Genomic DNA, 25,320 nt, shown 5'->3' with positions numbered 1-25,320 from the left:
TTTCAATTTTCTAACAATTTTAAAGAGGATTTCGTGTGAGAGCGAACAAGCATCAAAGTGTCTTTCAACACTAGCAAGGTCAATTTATTGTTTTCAGTTCTGGCATCATTGTGGAGTATGCATGCCACCGCGAGAGAATTATCAATAACTATCGATAACGCTGAAAGCTTAACGATTCTATCGATAGCCGGCAACTATCGATATTATCGATAATTATCGATAGGTTTCCCATCCCTATATGAAAGTGAAACGGGACGGAGTACAAACATGGGAGGACCGATGGCTTCCTCCTGTCTACTACCGCATTGCGGGAATGCCTCAAAAAATGCTGTTAATTTTTTCAACCTGAACCTGCAAATATTTATTGTGAAACAACTAAACCAGCACCAAAGCACCTAATTACCGTGAAACCTTTTAAACGCGCCGGTAGCTACTAGAATATTGGTACTTATTACGGAAGTCACTTCACGGTAAAATATATAACACTCTTATGCTCAGTTTACTTTTTGAGGCATATTCCCGATTCCGCCTAAAGTGAGGTGACAAAAATTAGCTCCGTGAAGTGAAAATGAGAATAGGACAAGTGAAATGAGGGAGTTTCCCAGCTCAAAAATTTCTATGTTTCAGAAAGTCGATTGAACTGAAATTTTGTATGAGAACGTTTTTCGACAAATCGAAACTTAGCCCTACCGCGAAATTCGAAGGTCAATTTTTTCCCTTACATTCCATTGACCTAAGCTCAAAAATTTTAAGGTCCCAGAGTCGATTTAATCAAACCTTCCTCATCTTCCTGAAATCATTTCACCGTTCAAAATGGTTGTGAAATAATTCGACGCGAAACGTCGCTTTTTCCGTTTTTACTTCAGTGATATGACACGCACTGGTACATTAGGAAAGAATTTGAGTATATACTATTACACAAAACTTGGTTTTAACTGCATGTAGATTATAACATAAATTTTATGTACATTTAACATATGATAAAGGATAGATATTTTTATCTAATTCTAAATGTTCCACTTCCAAAAATAACCAGCTCTTCTATTCAACCTCATTTACTGCTCGCTGTTGACTAACTCGAACCATTGTCGCATGGCATCGCTCAATACTAACGGAAGTTGCCCAAGATCTCGAACGATCACATAGTACGGAAATGGAAACACATCCAAATAGGACTGCATCACAATTTCGTTTCTGTCGGCTGTAAAAAGTGGAACACGAATATCCATCACTGAATGCTACAAAAGAAAAAAAAATCGTCACATGGTCAGAGAAAAAAAAAACTACACCATTAACATACCTTATTTTCAGGATTATCGATAATCACATATACTACGAATATTCGCTGCAATCGTGCCAGTTTAACGGAGTTTTTCACCTTCTTTTCGCCCTCGCTGTATATATTGCGCCCATCGCTAAGAACGAGTAATAAATTTTCGAACATACTATTGTCCGAACTGACGTCTTCCGAGTTGAATGTTCTCACAAAGTCTAGCAATTCCGCAATCCGACTTTGATTCTGTTCAAAGTTTAGTAAGTTGATCAGTTTGGCCCCATCGAGCTGATCGGAATGCTTCAGCAAAATTTTCGGTGACTCTCCGAACGACATCACATTCAGTCGTCCGCTTTCCAGCAGGGTCAGCGCTTGGGACACTAGCGAGATCGCTTGCAGTGTGAGCTCTTTAGAGTTGTTATGATCCATCGATTTGGAATCATCGATCGCTATCGTAATTTTGTAGTCACGCTGAGCTGCCTTCGTTCGTCGTAACCAGATCTTATCCTTTCGGAACTGCGACGCAATATATGGAATTATCTTCTTCATGTTGATACGACGACCCGTCCGATAGTCGCCCTTAAGACGGGTACACTTAGTTGGTTCTAAAATTAGCCGCAGCTGTTCGCACAACTCCCGGGCGTTCGGGAGCATCCGGTTGGAAATCTTCTGCCACCGATCAAAGTCGTCATGGTCCGGTTGGGCTGCATTCACCGCTAACGTTTCCTTCTCGACCATTTTGCGCATATCAAGCGTCTCGGATGCCGTTGGTTCCTCCGGCAGTGTCATATCGTTGAGAATATCCATGCTAATGAAAAACAAGAAACGTTAGAAAGTAAGATCATTTTAAAAAGAAGTAAATACTTACAGTGTATGCGCAGTCGTTTCGTTTCCTCTGCCAACATGCGCCGTTTCGACTATGTCTCCTTCAACCTCAATGTTTTCCACGACATTCAAGTTGTCTCGCTTGCTTTCATCCTTTTTCCCCGGTTTGTCTTTCTTTTTTTCATTTTCTTCACTTTCCAGCAAGTCTTGAACGTTTTCCTGTTTATTTTCCGTCGGATCTTCTACATCCATCAACTCATCTGATCCCTCTTCTTCTTCACTCGGTGGTTTCTGATCCTGTTCCTTCTCGTCTTCCTTGTGCTGCACTTTCTTGGACTGCTCTTCGGTGGCATTATCTAGAGTCGTCTTATCACTTTCTTTCGCATCTTTTACATGTTGATATTCTTCCGCAGTCTCTTCCTGTTCGTTATCATCTGCCGTGGCATCCGTGTTTTCTGCTTTATCCTCTCTATTTATTTCAGCAATGGTTTTGAGTCTCTTATTTTCCGATTTGTTCGGATCACCTAGACTTCTGTCGTCATCGGTGTTACCTTGACGATGCTTCTCCTGTTTTTGCATTTGTTCTTTCTGGTCACGATTGGCACGTGTATCCTTCGATTCAGCAATTCCCTGATGACCGCTGTCCGACTTCTCGTTTTCCGCCTGGCCAACACCATCTTTATCCTCACCGGTGTCTTGTTCGTGCAGTTCGTTCTCCTGCTTCGATTCCGGCTTATCGTTTGCCACTTGATCACTTGTGCCTTTGTTCTCGGTGTCCGGCATCGCTTCTATGCGGTCCTCTTCCGACCGTTTATCGTTCGATTCGCGGTGTTCAGTTTGTTCCTTTTTCGCGTCGGCATCATCGGGCTGTGCTTTCTCGGGATCTTGTTCACCTGTTTCCTTGTCGGGAATTTGTTGAATTTCTTCTTCCTCTTCTGGTTCACCTTTATCTTCTTCTTGGTTGTCATCCTGTCCATCCGGTTTCAGCTCACCATCGGCATTTTCTTCCTCTTCATCTGACGTATCAATTTCGTTATTTTGTTGAGCCCTTTGATCTTCCTTTTGCTCATCTTCCTTTGATTCTTCTTCGTTTTCGTTGTCCTTGTCTTTCATATTATCAACGTCGAACGGATTGTCTTGTTGATCGTCGCCATCGTCGTTCTGATTATCCGGACGATTATCGTTATCCAGGTTGAATTCTTCATCCAGGTCTAAATCTTCTGGCTGTGGTGGTTCTTCCAGCTGATTGTGGAATGGATTTTCTTGCTCTTCCTCTCCATCCTGATTGTTCATATCTTCGATATCTTTGGGTTTATCTTTCTTGCGGTCATCCTTCGCTTGGTCAATCGCATCCAGTCCCTCCTCATCCTGCCCGGGAGCTTTCTCCTTCTCCGAATCCAAATTGTTGTGCTGCTCATCTGTCTCTCCAGAACCTTTTCCATCTTCCTCTTCCATCTCATCCTCATCCTTCTCATCTTCTTTCGTCTCATCATCACCCCAAATCTGATCGTCTAGCTTTTCAGCCCCATCCTCAGTCTCTCCCATCTGTTTATCCACTTCCTCTTCCTCGTCTTCGTTTTCATCTTCCGAATCATCCCCCTCGGGCTTTTCTATATCCTGCAATTTCGACTCGAAATCTTCGCTCATATCGATTCCCTTCTCCTCTTTGTTATCTTTTTCTTCCTCCTGTTCGCTGTCCTTTTCCTGGCCAGGTTTTTTCGCATCATCCAACTGATCCTCACTTTCGATCTTATTGGAAACGTCCTTCTCCCCTTCACCATCTTCAAAGCCGAACTTCTCCCCATTTTGCTGACCCTCCTCCTGTTGCTGGTCACCTTCAGCATCCTGTTCATCTTCTAGCAGATCCTTCGGTACGCAGAACCCTTTAGTGCCAAGTTCGATAAACACGGTCAACATCACCGATAGCATCTTCGTGCTGATTTTATGCGCCCCCAACTGTTGGATAAGATAGTATTCGACTAGCAGATTGTACTGCTCTAGAATTGGAACCAGACGGATCAACTTCTGTATGATTGACTTACTGACGGCAGGATCGTGAACGTTTTCCAGAATGGACAGCAGTCCAGCGAGTTTAGCTGTAACCTTGCGTAGACTCAATGTCTGCAGATCCTCGCCCAGACTGTGGTTGATTTTTTGCTTCAGGTGTTGCGGTTGTAAACTACTGTTGCTGTTCTCTTGGTCCTGGTCGTGATCCTCAGCTTTTACGTCCTCTCTTTCGGCCGTGGAGTATTTTTTGTAGATATGCTGCATTGCCAGCAGAACCGAATGGATGATGTTTTCCAATTCGTTGTTTACATTCTGAGCGATGTCCGGTGGGTTTTGCTCGGTGACTTGGGGGTGAGTTGAAGTCGACTCGTTAGCTTTACGAATTATGCTTAGAAGGCGGTTAATTGGTTGTGCGTAAATGGACTCGTCATTGGAGTTTTCGAGTTTGAGTTTATCGATAAGGGCTTCCAAAGTGGAGCAAATAGTTTCGAACTGCGTGCTAACATGCGCGACAACATCACCAGCGATGTATGTTTCATCAATTTTGCTTAGTTCATCTTTGAGTTTATTGGCCAGATTTAAACAATCCTGTAATAGTTTGGAGATAGGGGTTATTGTTTTCAGATCCATTCCGGTTTCATTCGGAAGGACCTTCAACTCTTCGCGAGTTTCCGCCGGTACACACTTCAGTAAAAGATTAAACTGTTCCAATACACTTCGAACTTCGGTCAGACAGTATTTTATGCTTTGGAACTGATGACGGGTTTGTTCAAAAGAGAACACCTGCACAGATGATTCTACACAGCAACTCAGGTTGGTCAGGTCTTGTATACGGTCTCTCAGTTGAGATACGCTGGCAATTGATTGACTCAATTCTTTTCGTTGATTCTGCACCAGTAGGAAAAGATCGACAGCGAAACCTTTGATACGATCGATGTTCATCAAACCGACGTCCGGATTCGGCTGCAGCATTACCTTCATAAGCAGCTTAATCTTGAACACGCACTTGGAATAGTAAAGGTTTAGCTTATCGTTCAAAAACACGAGATGTTGGTCTACCTTGCGATACTTAGCGTTTTGTGTGAGCAGTTCTACGGAAAATGGCTTGATCGTTAGATCCACCGGATCGGACTCGATAGCGCTTTCAACCAGACCACTTCTATAGCTGAGCCCCAGTTGGGTTAGGCTTCTGTAGAAGTCCGCCAAAGCTTTTCGCTTCTGGTTCAGGATCTGCTTGGCTTGCGATTTTTGCTTTGGTCTCGGCTGCTCGCGATTGACCTCTAGTGCGCGAAGGTACTCGATCGTTTCGATATGATCGTGCAGGAATGTATCCAAGTTGTATATCAATCCGGGGAAGGGACCATGCAGGATGGCCTGCTTGACAACGCTTCGTGAAGTTACGAAGAATCGGTCTATTTTTCTGAACAACTCCTGATTAGAGGTTTTTTCTTCTATCGGTAGCATTGCTACCGAGAACTTTTCCTTTAGTTTGGATGAAGCCATAAAGTTTTTCACGTCCACCATATAGTAGGTGATCTTCGGTTCCGAGCGAAGGTTCTTCAGCTTTTGTTCTTCCGCATCGTTGATCTCCTTTGCCGCATCTTTCGGACTGAATATCGGCAAGATTTTTTCCTTGATTGTGGTTTCGAACTCTTTCAGGAACTTGTGCAGCTGTCGATGCACTCGGGCAATGTTATTCCGCATGCTGAAGTAAGACAGATCCTTATTGAAGGATTCGATTTTTACAAACTCCTTCAGCTTCTTCTCGATTGGAGTTCGTTTCGATTTTATGTAGTCTTCGATTTCAGCCGAAAACTGATCGTAGTACAAGTGCAGGTTATTTAAAACCGCAACGATCATATCCTTCTTGCGATTGTCATCGTAGTTCAGATAAATAAGGTATTGTTCGAATGATTTCAGTAAGCGAAGACGCGTGCTGAACTCTGCGTAATTGGAAGACTCCATGAACTGTTTCAAAACTTGAATCAAATCTCCAATTTGAACCGAACCCTCCTCAACTGCCGGCTCCTCTTCCAACAGCTCATCTTCGCCAAAGTAACGCTCAACCTTTCTATAATCCAGCAAATTACCCAACTTTGCCTTCGAATCACTCTGCAAGAACTCATGCAGCAGGTTGTACATGAAAAACCAATACCGGCAGGCTTTCCTTCGAACGTTATCGTACGTTTGACCCATGCAATCGCGCCAAAACTGCAGCTCCATTCGCATCCAACGATGCACGAAGGTCACAATTTCTGCCTCCAGTTCGCGCAGATTATTCATCCGATGGGCGACACTGTTCCACTCGTCGATCTTCTGTCTCAGCAGTTGAAGTCCAGTGCTGAATCTAACAATCGGTGCAGTCGACGGGAGACCATAAATCCTGTCTAAAATGCGAACGATGTCCTTCAGTCCCGCATGGTCTGGCCACTCCTGAAGCAGCGCTCGAACCCGATGTTCGACTTTCTTGAGCACCTCGACGCACTGCACGACCTCGGTTATGTTGGAATCCTTATAAAAATTGTATTTCACCGCTGGTGAACACTGCAAATCATGGTCGTCGTATTTTTCCTGCAGCAGTCCAATCAATAAGCTCAAACCTGGGTAAAAACTTTCGTCCAGCGCGCTGTTCAGCACCAGACCGTACCTGCGCATCAACTGCTGAAAGATGGCGATTTTTATACGGAATGGAGTGACGAAATCCGGTTCGATCGTTTCTGGTAAATCCGACATAGTATGAGGATTGTAATAGTAAGATCTGGAGAACTTATTCATCAGGTAAATAAAGCTCTCGCTGATTAACGCATAATCCTCGCCAGTGATTGTGTCCACCGGCTTTCGATTCTTAACGTCGTTGTTCATCTTAATCACCTGCTCCAGAGTGTCGTTCTGAATGAAATCAGCAAAATCTTCATCCACGTAGTTGGGGAACATATCGCCAATCTCTCGTTCGGCTAGAACCTCTTCACTTTCCTCATCACAGTGACTCTTCGACTGATATAAACTGTCCTCCTCGGCCTGTTTTTTACGCCGCAGAAGTTCCTGCTTTTGCCAAACTTGATTCCAAACGTTTACAATTTTATCCACCTGTACGAACTCCTCCTCCCCAATGCAACCTCTCAAGGTTATTCCATTCTTAATCTCCTGCAGTTTCGACTTGAGCAAACGGAAATAGTTTGCCTCACTGTGGTCGAGTTTCTCCAGTAGCGAATATACACTCACCTTATGCCCGGCAGATTCCTCATCGAACAACTCGATCGGATCTACCATCGGAAATTGGGTGAATTTCTGTACCAGTTTCGTCAGCGCATCACGATCGGACAGGTCGTAAAACACCCCATTGCTCTTGACTTCAATCGAATCCCGCCGGATCAGCAGCGAGTGCCTCAAACCGGACAGACCGTACTTCAGCGAGGTGATCGCGCACAGCACAGGCTCCAGGAAGTCCTGATAGTAGGCACCGTACCGCTTCAGCGTGTGATGCTCGAACTTCTCGGCGGTGTTCATCCATAACTCGAGCTGCTTGATAGTTTCGATCACTCTGAGTTGGAAGTTTTTCGTCTGAGTGCAATTTTTAATCGGATTTTTCACGTCCACCTCGAACTCCAAGCATTGAGTCGCAGTTTTAACCAGTTCCACGATCGTCGCCGGGTGGCAACAGGAGATCAGAAAATTGTTGATGTCTTTCACGAGGTCAGTGTAGATGTTGTTATCCGGACGGAGCGCGACTTTACGGGATAATTTTTGACGTTTAGCGTCCAGCGTGTTTAGATGGTCCGTGAATGATCGCTTTGTGAATTCTCCCAGACGTTGATAGTTCATGGTGACCGCCATATAATCGTAAACTCGGACCAATGTTCGATAGTGGTCTATGTCTTCATCTGTGTACGCTTTTTTCAGAGCGTTCTTTTCCACTGGATCCAACAATGGCAGATGGACCATTATGTTCAATTCGATCGCTCCATATAGCGATCGTATCAGTGACGCCAATCGCCACTGTAAGTTCTTACCAGTGCAAGACAGAAGGTAGGACTTATCAGCAGTTGCTCTTACATCCGCCGCTTGCAGTACGACGTTCTGAAGCTCCTCGATAAGTTTGTTGAAATCCTGTACGAACGTCTCATGTGAATTAGCAGCGCACCACTTTCGTACCGTGCTTATTTCGAACAACAACTTGTTCGCATCTTCAAGCGCCTTTCGTAACTCAACGCTTTGACCATCTAACTCCGATCGCATCATGGCCGAATTACCCCACATCACATCACGCATAAGTCGTAACATCCTGCGCCATTCCGGCAGCTCACCAAGTCCGGTAGACCGCAGCTCTCCGCTATTATCCAAAACAACGCTTAAGATATTCGTAGTCAGCACGGCACCGTGGAAGGACGGGCTGGACATACGCTCGCAACACGCTTCATAGTCAGTTTCCGTATCGTTTTTGTAGCATACGGAATTATCAACAGCTAGTGAGTTTAACTTAAACTTATAAACCTGCCTCTTCCAACGTTTGTAATATGACGTCAAACTGCTGTAGGCACCCGGTGGTAACACTTTGAGTACCTCATCAACCTCCGAATCCCCGGATGCAGCGATCAACTCATTAAAGCCTGTTATCACCTCCGCCACTCGTCGATGTTGCAAGTCATTACGCTGCCGTAACAACTCCAGCACGTCAAGGTTGAGCGAACGAACGGCCACCACATAATCATGGTTTACCAGGGAATCTCCTGCCAAAACCTTCACCAAAAAGTACTCGTACAGAGGAAGCATTTCAACCTCGAACTTTTCGCTGTAATCTCCCTCGAAATTGAACCCAGCAACGAATTTCTGATAATCTTGTAAACGACAAATTTCCAGCGCAATTTGATCTTCACCCGGTTGAATTTCAGCTGGCTGCAAGTCCTGCACTAACATGAACAATTTTTTCAGCTTCTCATTGTCGATAGGTGGATGAATGTCACGCTTTTCAATCATCAGGAGAGGCACGGGAGCAGGCCTAACCAGCAGTGAACGTCTAACGTCGATCGTTCTGCTATGATTCAGCAGTGCTATTCTCCGCCGGAACTCTTCGTAATCGTACAAACGAGTTAACCTCGGAATCAATCGTAAGCCTTCGTTAAAATCCACCAGCGCTTGATGGTGGGTAACTTGTTCCTGCGAATAGAGTGGCAGAAAGTTGAGGAATGTCTTCGAATAAAGCTTCCGATTATGTGCCAGAGGATGGCTGCTCTTCTGTACCGATTCATCTAGCGAAAGCGTCAACGCTTTGAATCGTTCACAGCTGTGACCTTCGAAAGCAGCAAGACAATGTTTTTGGACCCAGTTTATGTGTAGCGTGATATAATCCACTAATGTGGAGTTCACCTCCTTGCCGACAAACAGCTTCTGACGGGAAAGATTGATGAGACGATTAATCCAAAGATACGAACCGATCAGCTTCACGTATGCCGTACAATCCAGGGAAGCCTGCGCTTGCAGAGCTTCCTCAACTAAAGGTCTAAAGTTCACGAGAAAGTCATAGAGTTGCATAATCAGAGGGCTTCCAACGGAATCGTTGATCATCTTTAAATTTGCAGCCTTCGAGTACGACAGAACGTCAATCTGGCTCAGTTTGATCGATTGTTTGACTTCGATGGGTTCCAGGGTGGTGTCTAGAAGCAAAATCGCGTTAATTCGATACTGATCCGCACCGGTTTCCTGTTGGTATTCTCGTATGGCCGAGAAAACCGAATGGTCCCACGGTAGATGTTCTTCACAATTCTTAAATTTTTTGATAGTTCCAAAAAGAAGACTGTTCAGCTCTAGAAGGTGCTGCAGAACATGTTCTATTGTTGTTGATTTGCGCTGCCCCACTTCAACTCTTTCCTGCTTCAAATGTTTAAGATCTCTGTAGTCTGAGAAATTCTCAGTCGAAGCCGACCACTGGTTGGCATTATTAGACTTCAACTCAAAATCAACCACGACGACGTCCTGAGTACACGCTGCGTCTTCATTCTTGCACTTTTGATACATTCCCATATTTTGAACTTCCTTCAACGATTCCGCTAGAAAGATCTTCCGGTGCTCTACATCTTGAAAACTGCTCATTCCATACAGCAAATACAGACAATACTTTAGATTACCTAAACTAACCTCCTCCAGCTCGCCGAATGCAGTCGCAATGTTAGCTAGTGTACCACCAATGTCCGCAACTCCTACCATATGGCATCGCAACATACACAGTAGTGGTTCCGATTGAAGCTTGATCAACTGCAATTGTGTCAGTCGGTTGGATCGCAGTACAATATGACTGAAGTTCACCAAATTCGCACGCACAATCGCTCTACCTACTTCCTCTTCGGTTGCACTCTTCAGCGCTGTACGGTAGTACTCCAACCCGTAACCCAACAAATCCGTGTTGGATGATCGGACATAAACTTCCAGCGCACTAATCATCAAACTCTTCTGCACTGGGATTCCTATACGTTGATTCTGCGCCACTAGATAGGCAAACTTCAGAACATGGGCAATCCCGAACTGATTAAACTCGGAAACTTTCCTAACACCTCTATGCACCGCTAGAATAACACTAATTAACCAACCATCGTGAACTCCATTCTCGAAAACAAGCTTCCTCAGATCATCATCCGAATAGCCCTCCTTGTGAAGCGCCAGCTCGATACACCGATTCCGCATTGCCCGAGAAATTTCTCCGTGCTTAGGATCGAGTGTTAGGAAAGCACGAAAATTGGCATGTTTACGGATGATCTCCGACTCGTTGTTACCGTCGACACCCTTCTCCGAGATCAGCAGCGAACCGTCCGGTTCAAAAATCGGATTCAACCGGTCCAGTATGGCAGATGAACAAAGATTCACATGTTCCAAACAAATATACTGACCTTGTTTGAGTGATTTGACGACCTTCGAATCAACCCACTCGAAGTAACCGCCGGTGTTCAGTGATTCTGCTTGCTGTGACACGCGAAGTAGCACGCTCAGAACCGTTCCCATCGAACGAAGCCTTGGATAACGCTGGATGGTTTCGTGGTGGTTAGTTAGCACTGTGATTACTTCCTGCAGTGCTGCAAGGCGTTCACGAAACAGGATGAGTTCTTCCGATTGCACGTTTTGACTAGTGAAGGCTGCGGAGATTAGAAATGATCAATAGTTTGGAGACAAAATTGAACAGACTAAAAGACTCGAATCTTAAACACAATAATAAACAAAGGGAACCGAGCCTCAATAAGGAAAAAAAATTAATTAACGTTTGCATTAATAAAATTGACTTTTTTATGGTGATAAAAAAACTAAGACAGATAATTGAGTTCGATGAAGTTCTCATGGAAGGTAATTACAGGGGATTGTCAAAATAAGTAGGATAGGCAAAATGTTGATGACATTTGAAATGCTGTAGCTTTGCCAAATATTATTTGATTTTTATAATTCGAACACCATTAAATTGGAAAACTTTGAAAGTTTTATTTTCTGATTACAAATGTGGCCTAGGTCATCGGATGTAGGACATATTCCTGAGTTCCGGTAAGCATGTCAAACCTGCTAATTTTTGGATGGATTTGGTAATAAGTCGCCCCATAGAAACCAGTAGTAAGCACGATGTCCGTTTTCGACGCGACGGGGTATCGTTCTTTGAACAGTCACACTTCTGAATGGAGTAGCTTTATTATTTTCGCGTTAGAGTTCAGCTGTTAGATCTGTTAAATTTTTTCTGCTCACTCATGGGTTACTACGATTGATGCTGAATGTATAGTTTCGTCCTGAGAATTCATACCAGGCGAGAGGATAATGTGAAGGACTAAACGCAAGGGTACCTTGTAGTCAGAAAAGAAGTGTTTGCGTTGCTACGCAAAACAGAGGGACTCAAGCGTTTTTTAACTTTCGTGTACTTCGAAGTCGATATCGTCCGTCATACCTAGCAGCATATGAGACTTTGTCATGATGGTACCGCTTCTCTGCGCGCCAGCCCTCCGTAAAGCAACTTGCAATGCGATATTGAACAGTAAGTTCGACAGGCCCTCACCCTACATCAAATTCATACCATCTAACGACACGAAAGCGTCCGATACCTCACCGGCTACCCTAACGCTTAATGTGGAACCATCAAGGGTGACCCGAATCAGTCTAATTATATTTGTTGGAAAACCATAACAACAAACACAACAATATCGCACGCTAGCCTGGGGGGCTAGTAGCGGTCTCGATCAACTAGATTACTTGAGAGAAATCGTTATCGATATTGATTTTGGCACATTTTGCACATTGTAGTATAAGTACAACGACACATCGTGCCCCAGTGCTGAATCGAGAAAATTTCCAGCTCGAAAAGAAGCTCGACCTGATCGGGAATCGAACCCGATATCACAACCGTGTGGGAAAATCATACCGGCGTATTATGTGCCATAACTCATTTCGCTTAATTGAGTCGTACGTTTCCCTGAAGTCTTTGAAAAGCTCTTTAATTGCTTTCTTCACCTCGTCCATGGTTGGTGGATCCGCAGCTTGTTCGAAAATCATTCGTATCTTATTTGATAAATTGAACACTATGTGTGAAGATAGTTAAGTTTATGCATAGTTTACAAATGTCTCTGGAGATCCACAAGGCAGCAGTCTTGGACCACTACTCTCCATGTTATTCATCAATTATATTTTCTCTTCTACTTCCGGATGGTTGCCGTAAATTATGCGCCGAAGACGTTAGATTTTTTAAAGTTGTGAGAAATACTGTCCATTCCACAACTCCTGAATAACTAGAATTGAATCCGTGCAACGAAAATTCGTAAGATATATTCTAGATTCAACGCTGTCAGCTTCTAGGAATTCTTCAGCAGAGACGGTTTGAGGCTCAGCCGTATTTATCGGTTTAGTGCTTGTAGGTGAAATCGACGCCCCGGAAATTCTTGACCACCTGGATATATATGCCCTAAACGATATCTCAGATCCAGATCGCCATTAAATCTGCCTCAATATGGTGAATTCGATCCAGTACGCTTCATGTCGGCCAACTTTAATACATTTGCGAATACATTCGGCTTTAAGGTTTAACTTTTAAAAATAGACTTCGTGTGAGGTAGCCTGATTGTGAGTTTTTCAAAATTGTGTTAGTATTGAGTTGTTCATTAAGACAAGTACACTGTCAGATAAATTTTTAATAAGTTATAACAACTTTTACTATGTTTATAGTGAGAAGTGTCGGCCTTCTTAGAATAAGCACCAATTACAGACTTCACCATTTAAGCTCGTATGGAAGAAATCGTTTAACTTCATTTGGAAAATTTAATGGTCCTGAATGGTCGGTTAATCTGTTGACATCGAAGTAGCATGATTGCAACTTACGGAGCGCTTTGCTCCGGTTGCATGCTTCATCACCAGAATCTTCGATTTCGCTGGATCGAATTTGCTAACAGTTCTAATTGAAGCAAAATTTATAAAAAAAAAATTCCATGCGCATGAAAAAATGAACATTTCGTATGAACTGTATACTTTAGTGGAATATCTTGAAATTATATTAGATTCAAACTTATCTAATATTTAAATGCTTTCGGATGACTGATCTCTAACAACGTTAGTTTCACTCGATACTCGAAAAGCAACTGAGCTCTGCTCATATTTTCTATGATCTTTCTCTTTATACAGGGTTCACAGTTTTATCGAAATATTTGAAACTGACAATTCAGAGAACAGAATCTAAAACTGTTATATTACAATCCTTCCTTCTGACGAGGAGACATTCTTATTTCACCACCTATAACTAACTTAATAATTTATTTAAATATTCACTTCGATAGCACTTTATGTGCCGTAGGTAAATTTCATAGAATACGTTATCATGCTTTAATTAGTAATATTATATACTCTGTTTCTTTTCTTTTGTTTATAATTCCTTTGAGCATTCGCCTAATGTTTCACGCTGTCTCGATCGCGTACAACTTCTTGTCAGTATTGGGCTTCGAATAATCCTAATCGACTTCTTAGATGTGTTTTTCGGTTCTGGTACAAGTGGTACATCCGGAAATTCTGCAAACGATTCATCCTTGAACCCGTCGAATGCTGCTTCTAAATCTTCGGATTCCTGCCTTACTGGTTGCTTATGGAATCGCATCATAACTAACGAACCACCGCGCTTAGGGTTCATCATAGGTTTCAACTGATGTCTGTGTGCTGTGATCAGTTGTCCCAGAGACACCTTACAATCTATTACCATGCGTATATCTCCGTCCTTCTTAGTCACCGCTATAATTGGAGAAGCCCACTCGCTTGCTGCAAGCGGAGTTATCACTTTCTGTCGCTCTAACATATCCAGATGTTCCATCAGTTTTGGTTTAATTTTATACGGCACTTCATACGCTCGCTTGAATATTGGCTGGTCATTTTTAAGAAATAATTCAGCCTGATACCCTTTAATAGGCTTGTTCATCAAATCCATATGTTTCACTTCTATGCTGTCAACAAAACTTTTGCGCCACCCTGGGTAGAATTTATCCATCCAGTCTCGCCCGATCAGCGGAATAAATTTGTTGCTAGTTTTCAAAACCACTAAATTAACGCATGCTGACCGGCCATTCAATTTGGCTGTCACCGTTAACTCTCCTAGAATGTCGAGACGAGATCCATTGACTACTATCAACTTCCGAGCACATTTCGATATTACTTGATTTGAAAATAATTGTCTGAACATCCTTTCCCCAATCACTGATACCGCTGAACCAGTATCTACTTCCATTTCAATAGTATTTTTATTTACGCACGCCGGTATTAAACATGGTGCACTGATATTTTTAACACCTGAGATCATAAGACATTCGTAATCTGAATTATCTTCATCGCTTGATTTTTGTATTTTCATTCTTTTATAGTAGTGAGCGACAGCATCCATGCTATTGTGCTGCTTCTCATCTACAGAATTTACTGAAGCTGAATTCTTAAAACGATAGCAATCTCGTTTTATATGCCCCTTACGTTTACAAAAATTACAAATGGCATTGGAATAAACTTTCCTTTCTCGACTATGTTACCCCGAATAATCACGCTTTCTCTCCTTGCTGTAAGAAAAACGACTGCCTCTACTGTTACTTCTACATCTTCCACTAGCTGAATATCCTCCAGTCACTTGGTCATCGTACTCGGTTTCGCGGTTTCCGATTCGATGTTTCACAGAAAGAATGTTTGCACTGCCCAGCTCGTTAAGAATTTTTGCACGGTTGCCCGCTAGTTCACTGGTAAGTATCAATTTTTCTACTGCATCCAACTCCATTTCATCCTTTCTTAATAACTTGAGTTGCAATTCTCTATCTCGTAGTCCCATGATAAGCCTGTCTCGTATTGCCACTTCTTTGAACTGTTGAAAATTACACTGCTCTGCCAATAACTTTTACCGCCAAAACAAAATTTTCGCTCGACTCTACCGCCCCCTGGAAACGATTGTAAAACCGATAACGTTGCATGAGAGCAGGTTCCACCTTGTCATAGCGTTCTTTGAGTTTGTTAATTAATTCAGTGTAATCAATGTCTTCTATTTTAGCGTTGGGAAAAGGACTTTCAACTGATCATAAACTGCTTCACCGCTCAAGGTTATGAAGTATGATCGTTTTTGATCATCTGGAACATTATTCAGCTTACAAAAAATATCAAATCTTTCTATGTAATTGGTAAAAGATTTTCCAATTACATAATGGTCGATAATTCCAATTAGACCAGTGGGAGCCATTATGTTATCTTTGACTGCCTATGAAATCCCTTCTCACAACTCTTCTCGACGCAGACTTTTCATCAGCTCACTTAACCCACTGAACAATATATTACGGCTGTGGATGCCTTGGCTGAAAAACTACCGTCTCTTGCGGTAACTCACTGTAAATCGTATGGCACTCCTGAAACAAAAGTCGCGACCAACTTCAAAATGGCGTTACAAACTGACGCCACGCTATGTAATTTTACCACAAAGAAAGTTGCTTCTAGCTGTTTAACACTTAGTGCTTTTAAAGCGACACTGATGCTGCCAGGTAAATCTGGCCTGTTTCGATCCAGAAATTACGAATTACTATTGTTTTGCAGGATACAGCATTTGTTATATTAATTATCTGCAAACTCAATCACGTTTGCCCTGAGATGGGAACTACGGAATAGCAAGCTTAAAACAGTCGGTAAACGCGAAACTCGGTTCAACTATATATATTCGCACTGCATAAGCGTAGGTTAACGAAACCCTCGTCGCCACTTATATTAGATTCAAACTTATCTAATATTTAAATGCTTTCGGATGACTGATCTCCAACAACGTTAGTTTCACTCGATACTCGAAAAGCAACTGAGCTCTGCTCATATTTTCTATGATCTTTCTCTTTATAAAGGGTTCACAGTTTTATCGAAAAATTTGAAACTGACAATTCAGAGAACAGTATCTAAAACTGTTATATTACAGAAATGTTTTTTTTTAGGTTAGTTCGCTATTCAGAATAGGAAATTTACATTAAAATAATTGGAAAGACCAAATCCAAACAGCCCGTATATATTCTAAGGGTTAATGGACTAATGAAGCATATTAGCCCTGAAATACAATGTTTTTTAAGTTGAGAATCTTGTAGAAGCTGTATAAAAGTTGACATAAAACTAATAATGCTTTGAAATTTTTGTTTGGGAAACTGTTTTCGATTTCAAAGAACTTTAAAATAAAAAGCCGCCATGCAAAAAAAAATCTAAGATGCAAAGGAACATAACTTCAAGATCTTACAGAACGAAAAACGAACTAAATGAAATGATTTCAGTTATTTTTCCTATTTAACTTACCTAATTTTCCATCGTTCAATCGAGCGTACCTTTCCCAAACTCCAAACAAGTTCACCAGTACCTTCCGTCCGGTTACACCGCCTTCCAGCATAGCTTCGTTCACGGCATCCATCAGTATTGGCTCAACACCGGAAGAAATCTCCTCCAGGTGACGATTGAAATCCAGCTGCTGGAAACTTCCCGTCACCGAATCATCAATCGTATCGACGTTACAAAATTGATCACTCAGCGTTGTCAAAAGTTGAATAATTTTCGTTTTGCCACAGTCACTCGGACCACACAGGATTACCGGTTTCTCTAATTGGCTACATTCGGCGACACACTTCAAAGATTCTATTTGACTCGATAGCAAGAGCGGGGACGCTGTGGTTACCAGCAGTGGGATGTGGTTTGAGTCATCCGATGGTTGTTTACTTTTCTCAATAACTAAGTCACCTGAGTTGATGAGAAAAGTATTAGTCAACTTTTACGATACAAGCGATGGTAAATCTTACCTAAATATAGTTTTTCATCCGTCCAATAAACGCTGATATCTTGCGATCGTTGTTCCAACTCAAACGCGTCACAGCTGAAAACTCTAGCAAACGCTGTCAGTATGTATTTTTTATCCACATCGGTGCGCATCCTCTGGTAATAAACAAGTTTCATCTTCTCGAACAACACCAGTAAAAATCGCTGAAGCGAAGCTGGTCCACTAGTCATCCTCTTGGGCAAGAAGCCAACTCGTTCGCTACACAGCAACTCACACCAGCGAAGAATGTCTCGAAGGTTTGCCTCGAACGGACCTCCTTTGTAACCGAACTCCAAGTTGGAAATGCCTGTTTCCAATATCTCCGAGAACTGAACCATTCGTTCACACAAATCAAATCGAACGGCGTGTGCTTCCGGAGAATCCAAACTAACAAAATAACTAACATCGTCACCCGGCTGACGCCCCAAATCCTCGATCAAACGCTCACCCATTCTAGCGAATTTCTTTCTATACTTTCCGTTAACCACAGCCAACAAATCGGATCGTTCCAGCTTTCTCAAATAAACTTTGGTGAATCGATTCAGGAACGATTGTGGCAACCCTTTGCGACCGCCACCCTGATGGAGAGGATTCTGAGCGGCGAAGATTCGTGTTTGCTGACCAAGTTTGAAGGTTTTATTCAGTTCCGCAATGAACACTTCCCCCCGATGATCAAGGATAGCATTTAAACCTTCCAGCACACTCTGCGGAGCGAGGTTGAGTTCATCCAGCAAGACCCAAGTGTTGCGTGCTTTGAGCGCTGCCAGGAGAGGACCATCACGCCAAACGAACGAACCCAGCTTCTTGGCTTTGCGGTCGTCTTCTTTGGTTTCCCGGGTAGGAACTATTTCAAGGGAGTGATCTTCTGCGGGTAAATCCGTGCCAAACAGATCCGCGAGATCGGTGTGCTCGCAAAGGTTGATCCGAACGATAGCGTATCCAGCGGCTCGGGCGAGGTTTTCCACTAGAGATGTTTTTCCTACTCCCGGGGGACCTTCAAGTAGGATCGCTTTATCCAGACTGAGGGCCGATAGCAGACGGAAGAGATTTTGCTGGGTAGTTGGGGCACTGAATAGGAACTCCGTATGACGATCTCTTTGGTCTGGATTCAGTGGGATGAAGAATGGTTTGATTCCCAAGTGCGACTCGGTTGATTGGACATCGGTGCCTCGTTGGAAACTGAATTCTTTAATGTCGAGAAGGTTGTTCGCTAGCTGCTTCAGAGCAGTGATGACTTCGCTTCGTATGGTGAGAATTTCTTCGAACGTTTCGTACGGTAACATTTCCAGTGCATCAAGAAACACTGTCTCCAATCCGTAGATTAGTGATTCTGCCAGTGATAGATTGGTGTGGTTTTTGGCTATGAAAGCCACCCACGCTAGCACATCGCGAATACTAAAGTTTAACTTGTCGACTTTCTTCTTTAAAATGAATACAACACCGATCAAAACTTGCGCAACGTGGTTCAGATTATCACCTGTATCAGTTGGAATGCTTTTTCGCAGGGTATGCTCGGCGATTCGAACAAGATCTTCCCTACAGTCAGTTGCACGACACCAGATTTCCGTCAGCCGATTTCTCAACGCTGGCGATAGCTCCTTCTTGCCAAAATCACCACCCGGATTCATGGTAGCCAGGAATTGAAAACCATCCGCAGCTGTAATCACAAATTCACACGCATCTGCCGAAACTCCTCCCTTCTCAGCCAGTAGCAACGTTCGCTCCGGCTCCAGTACACAGTTTAACCGTTCCAAAACGGAATCTTCAGCTAGGGAAATTTCATCGGCCAGAAAGAATCCACCTTCCATCATCGAGAGAACCAATGGGCCATCGGACCATTCGAACAACTGATTGGAATCTTTGTTGGTTGAATCCGCCTCTCGGAATGGCCGCAATCCTCCGAGAAAATCGGCACCTTCTGTATGCATATGACAGTTCAAAATTCTCAGCGTTTTTCCCCGCGTAGCAGCCAAAATCTGGCAGATGGTGGTTTTTCCACATCCCGTGGGACCCACCAGCAATACGGGTTCATTGAATTCAAGTGCCTTTGCGGTCAAAACTGCCATCCGACGCATATCGAAAGTCCACACGATTCCATCAAAAACTGTTTGCTGCTCTAGTTGTTCCAAAATGCCGCGAGTTACGCGAGAAGTTTCCTTCGACAAGGTGAATAATTTTTGCTCCGACACATGCTTCCGAAAGTGTGTGAATAAAGCCTGTTCTATTATCTGAATCTCGAATAGGTTGCGTACCTTAGAAGACAGAACCAAATATCCTTCATCTATCAGGTGCTGATTCCAATCGTAGCTGGTATCATCAAGCAGTCTACTGTCAGCGTAAGTGTACCGGTTTCCCCAACGGAACAGATCTCGGAGAGTGAAATTTTGCTTACTGGTACTGTGTCGATTCATTTGCAGCTCGGACATCACTTTGACCATCTTTTGCGAGTAGGATTTGGGAATGAGGCAACGCTTCTCCAGAATTACCTGCAGTTCGTCACGTGGAATGTCAGAGAAATGCAACTCTATAAAGCGATTTTTGAACGCTCGTGATAACATCTTCCGCCCACCGTACAGTCCCGGAGGATTCTGGGTGGCAAATAGCATAAAGTTCGGGTGTGCTTTAACTACGACTTGCGTTTCCGGAATGAATAGCTCGCGATTGTCGTCCAAAACTCGGTTAAGAGCTTCCAGAATATCACTCGGAGCCAGATTGAGCTCGTCTAGAATGATCCAATAACCCTGCCGCATGGCTTCGACCAGAACGCCCTCCTTGAACGATAGTTTGCCACTCACATCCGCTACGTACGTTCCGATATACTCCTGCAGGTCAGTGTGTTCGTGGTTATTTATCCGAAGGCACACATTTCCACTTCGTTTGGCGATGTACTCGATGAGGCTAGTTTTACCGGCCGAAGTTGGTCCCTGTAGCAGCACAGGAAGCTTTCCAATCGAAATGATACGTGCCAGATCTCGCAGGTTACTCCGTACGCTGTCGGTTAGGATGTACTTCTCGCACTGTTGAATCTCTTTCGGGCCCTTCTCGATCCAGTATCCCTCAAAGTTAAGCTGCTCTCCGACCGTTGGTTTCGGTATCTGATGGGAGGTCGCTTGATGAACGTCGTTCAGAAGTGTCTTCTGAATGAAGGAGAGCACCGTTTGGTGGGATTTCAAGTCCAGCTGGGTGAGGAAACTGAGACAGAAACTTTCGTACAGATTTCGTTCAATCGAACCACAAAGGTTTTTGCCGCATATGCTCAATGCCCGGCATAGGGTTCGTAGTGAATAAACCGGTTTGTTGCCAAGCCCGTCGTTCAATTCTAGCTGCGATAAAGCACGCAAGCGACGGTAAAGTTTGACTGTGTTCAAGATACGATTTTTCTGAATACCACTGCTGCCAAGATAATCATTCACCAAGATGAGGAGATCATTTTCTGCGACCAATTCGTCAACGAAAAACTCTGTGAAACGATTACGGATGCCCACCGGAAGGTCCTTCTTGCCAACGTCTGTGCTAGGATTCATACAAGCAAAAATGCGAAAGTCCGGATGGCGTTTCACCGGTACGAAATCCCCACGCTCCAGTAAGACAATCGACCCATCTGGTTCCAGTATGGTAGATAGGCACTCGAGCGTTTCCGTCGAAGCCAAGTTTATCTCGTCCAGTAAAACCCAGGCACCATCGCGAATGCAGTTGACTAAAGAACCGGGGATAAATGCAAACGAAACGTTGACTGAGTTCGTAAGCTGTGCGTCTAATCTCCTGAGCTTGCGCTGCAAGCGCGCCCATTTCTCCTGAATTTCATCCTCCGATTCGCTGGTAGAGCATCTGACAAATGCCTTATCGGCAATCTTTAGCATCAATTTAACGAGGACATTGTACTCGCCCCGGTTGTAGCAGACGCTAACATTAGAGAGAAACTTTTCATTCTTCTGAGCGTTAAACGTTCTGGCGAAAAGAAACTCAAACTCGTACCGCAAGGGAGTAACAACATAGCTGAGATCTACCGGTTTGAAGCCGCCGATCAAATCCGATACATCAGACTGATTGTTCATGTTCACCACGACTAGCTTGTGTCGCGTTTGGTAGGCGAGATACTGGATGGCACTAGTTTTGCCAACGCCAGTTTCTCCAACCAGTAGAGTGGGTTCATTTTGGGCAACAGATACGGCAATGCGCTCCAGTAGACACGATGCCGGACGGGTAAAGGAAAACGTGGGCGCCTGGCTCTGCATTTTGAAACCCTGTAACTTCACCTTCGAAGAAGCATTCTCATCCAGCCGGAGTTTCTTGTGTTGAAACGTTTCGTTTTCTTTCTCGCGGGTATTCTCGCAATTTCGCTTCAACGGCACCCGGCCAATTCTAATCTCTTTAGAGGCATTTACATCCACTTCCGGTTTGTAATCATCGCATAAATGCTCGCAGCGACTTTTGTTGATGCCAATCTTACCACCGATGCTGACTACCAAATTCCGCTTCAAATCCCCGGCCGGTAAATGTGAGCAAAACAAATCCACCGCATTTTGAAACACAAAGTAAGCACACTCCGTACTGGTCACCGAAAAGCTTTGCACCGATCGGCGACAAAGTTTGATCAAATCTCTAGTTGAAACAAGTCTGCCACTGTTGGGAAGATTAGTCAGAGACAGATCATCATATTTAAATCTTGGCAGATAATCGTCCCAATCCACCGCTACGTTCTGGCCATTCGTTGTGCATTTGTTTTCGAGAATCCTAACTGCATCCTCGATTTCCTCATTCCCAATGACGTGATTACCACTGGAAAACGTAAGATAAATGTCCACAATCCGACTGGCAACTGTTTTCAGTTTGGGAAAATTCGTACAAATTATTGAGCAAAGTTCCGGTCGGCTCAAGGGTACAACATTCACCGTGTAGAGATACTTTTCCAACAAACTGTACGGGCTATGCGTGGCTCCGCTTCCCGTCTTCTGTGTTCGCAGAGTTAAAAACAGCTGAAATCCTGGTTCAATTCGGAGGCAATCTCGAAAGCCCGGAACACTCAAGTAATTATTCTCCAACAGATTGGTTAGGACTGTGCAAACGTCCTGCGTAGCAGAGTCCAGATCTTCCAGCAGTAACCAGTAACCGTTCATCACCGCTTGGGTAAGCACTCCTGGCTGCCAAACAAACTCACCCGGAGTATCTGTACAGCGATACTGACCCAGCATCATCTTACTATCCGTCTGATCACCAAGCTGGACTCGCAGGAACCCATTCCTAGAAACACCTTTGTTCATACTAACATCAAACACCTCCTCAGCTTTTCCGTTCGATTTGCGCTTTTGATTTGGTGCTTTCATACTTTTAAGCGATCGCCGGTTGAAGTCATGCATCTTAGGTCCGACCCTGCCAGTCTTCCTAGCTAGGAATTCTACTAGTGACGTTTTACCGCATCCCACGGGCCCTGACAAACAGATGGCCTTGCCGGACGAAACACCCAAGGCTAAGCTTCTAACATTCAAGCGTGTCGAATCTACAATTACCAATTCATCATCCAACGCACGATACAATTCACTATTATCGCTATCGAAAATCGGCAGTATTACATCCCCAACATTGGTAACTACACGACTGCTAAAACTCCAACTTATTTTCTCACCACAATCATCTTGATCCCGCCTCTCCACCGTCGTTAGATTGTGCTGCATCTGCTCGCTTACCAGTAATTCTACCGGCAGATTACGATCCAAATGATTTAACTGACTCTGGTTCATCCCACACACCATCGCTACTATTCGATTGTAATAATACCGTTGTCTGTTGCATCCTTTACCATCGAACAGCTCAAAGAATTCCGACCATTTCCAAGCGGAACGAAAATAGCTGATATCTGCCAATAAAAACCTGTAACAACTTTGGACTATTTCCAGATCAGAAACCGGCTGCTTGGTAATCTTCTTAACCTTCGACTTTGGAACGTAGGCTACCGATTCCTGAGCTCCAAACGGTGGTGGATTGTGACGGAAGAAGTGGATGCTAAATCTACAAATTAAACTAACAATTTATATCAAGCATCCAAGAGCTACGCAATGTTCAAACTAACCTTAAAACACTGGGACATTCGGTAATAAGTTTCGATAGCGCCACACATTTACGAAGGTATTCCTGACGGAGCGTCTGATCATCCGAGCTGCGAATTTCACTCCCACCTAGCGCATTAGCAACTATCAGCAGCAGCATGCTGCCAAACTCCCGACCGATCTCGACGGTGTATACTGGATCCTCAATCAGTTGACCCAACACCAAAACTAGCTCGTCCATCGCCGTCGATGTTATTTTCTTTAACAAACCAACCCCAAATCAAATACATTCGTATCGAGAATCACGCCAAGTACTTACGGTTAACCTTAAAAATGGATCCATCTGATAACATCCCAACTGCTCTCGGAGCCGGCGACAGCTTTGGAGGATTCGGTTAGAATCGACCTCCATGGTGTTGAATCGATACTTTTTCTATTTGCACAAACTATTCACTAATTTTGATTTGTCTTTCGTAAACTCAACTTAAGATCGGAATTTGAATAGCGACTACGAAGAATAAACGGAACACGCTGCAGCCGATACGCGCACGTGTTGTAAATATAAATAATGAGCAAGGCAATTCGGCCGTCAGATTTTTTATGCAATTAAATGACATATAAGCGCCTCCATGGAACAATGATTTCACGAAGTCCGACAAACCGGAGATTTTTTTCGACAATAGGGTTTTTGAGGGTATGTATATTTTTTTTTCTTTTGAGAAAAAATGCCAAAAAAAATCAAAAGAAATACATATTCCACTGACTTTTTTTATTTAAACAGCAGCCCGAAAAAAAAACATAAAAAAACTCAAAAGTTACTGTAATTGTACATAGTTATACCATATTTTTCTTGTTTTTTATTGTAAATACATAAATTGTACAATAAATATCATTGTCCAGAACAATAAAAAACATTGTTTTAGACACTTTTACAATGAAAAAGTTATGTATAGTTATGTATATTAACAGCATTTTTTCCAGTCATTTTTCCCATACATTTAGAAATCACTGACAATGTTTTTAAAGGTGAAATTATTGTCGGTGGTAGATTCAACAACAAAAAACGTTGTAAAAACATGGTAATGACAGAAACCGTTTGCAAGCTTACAATAAAAATAGTTATTTGTGGCTACACACACTAAGTTTTTTTTACCGAACTCAGCAATCTTTTTAACGAGTTTTCAACAGCTGAGCCATCAGCAATCTGTTCAGCAATTTATTTGCTTGACGAGTACTCGGTAAGTTTTCATTTTCGCTGAAACGTCAAACATAGTTCAGTAAAAATTTACGGAGCATTCATCAAAAATTGCTGCATGAGTCGGTATTTACAAAGCTGATCATTCGTCATGAATTACCGAGCGTTCTGTAAATTTACAAAGCTGTCACAAATTGCCGAGCGTTCTGTAAACGTAAAGTTTTTTCATGGTTACGAGAGAAATATGAACCATTGTGAAAGTTGCTTTTGCAACTGTTGAATAATTTTATAAAGGTATTTCGGATTGTTTAGATCGATTATACTGGTGTTCACAGCACATTCGAGTAAAAACTTGATACGTTTAATGTTGTGATGAATACAGGCTTTTTATTGCAGGCTTCTAGTAAACTGCTCTCCTGTGGTGGAAAAATTTCCATATGCTGACTGAAAAGATCGTGTACCTCTACGTCGTTTTCTTGTACATTTGAAAGTAAGATACCCATTTTAATTTTTTTGAAAATCACATGCGAAACACTTTAAAAACTCAGCTTCGTAACTCTGAATATTTGAAAATGGCGGATATTTGATGTTTCGTTTTGACAGATGCATAAAAATTGCCGAACAGTATAGTAAAAAACAACAAGAGTTCAGTTAAACAATTAAAGGGTTTTCAGCAACACCTGCT

At 43.0% G+C, this 25,320-nt stretch overlaps 1 protein-coding gene across 1 annotated transcript; it reads right to left on the bottom strand.

Annotated features, from left to right (window-relative positions):
* Nucleotides 1–925: 925 nt before the first annotated feature.
* Nucleotides 926–24,007, bottom strand: LOC129720806 (midasin). Its single transcript, XM_055672565.1, has 7 exons — nucleotides 23,760–24,007; nucleotides 23,464–23,699; nucleotides 17,380–23,402; nucleotides 16,886–17,320; nucleotides 2,142–11,226; nucleotides 1,301–2,081; nucleotides 926–1,238 (listed from the first exon to the last, which is right to left on the bottom strand). Exons 1-7 carry the CDS (start codon nucleotides 23,850–23,852, stop codon nucleotides 1,056–1,058), a joined length of 16,836 nt encoding a protein of 5,611 aa, XP_055528540.1. The 5' UTR covers nucleotides 23,853–24,007; the 3' UTR covers nucleotides 926–1,055.
* Between the last annotated feature and the right edge of the window lie 1,313 nt (nucleotides 24,008–25,320).

Source organism: Wyeomyia smithii, chromosome 2 (assembly GCF_029784165.1).
Source record: "Wyeomyia smithii strain HCP4-BCI-WySm-NY-G18 chromosome 2, ASM2978416v1, whole genome shotgun sequence".
Classification (NCBI taxonomy): Eukaryota; Metazoa; Arthropoda; class Insecta; order Diptera; family Culicidae; genus Wyeomyia; species Wyeomyia smithii.
Note: the sequence above shows the minus strand (reverse complement) of the source record. Positions and strands in the feature narration are given on the sequence as shown.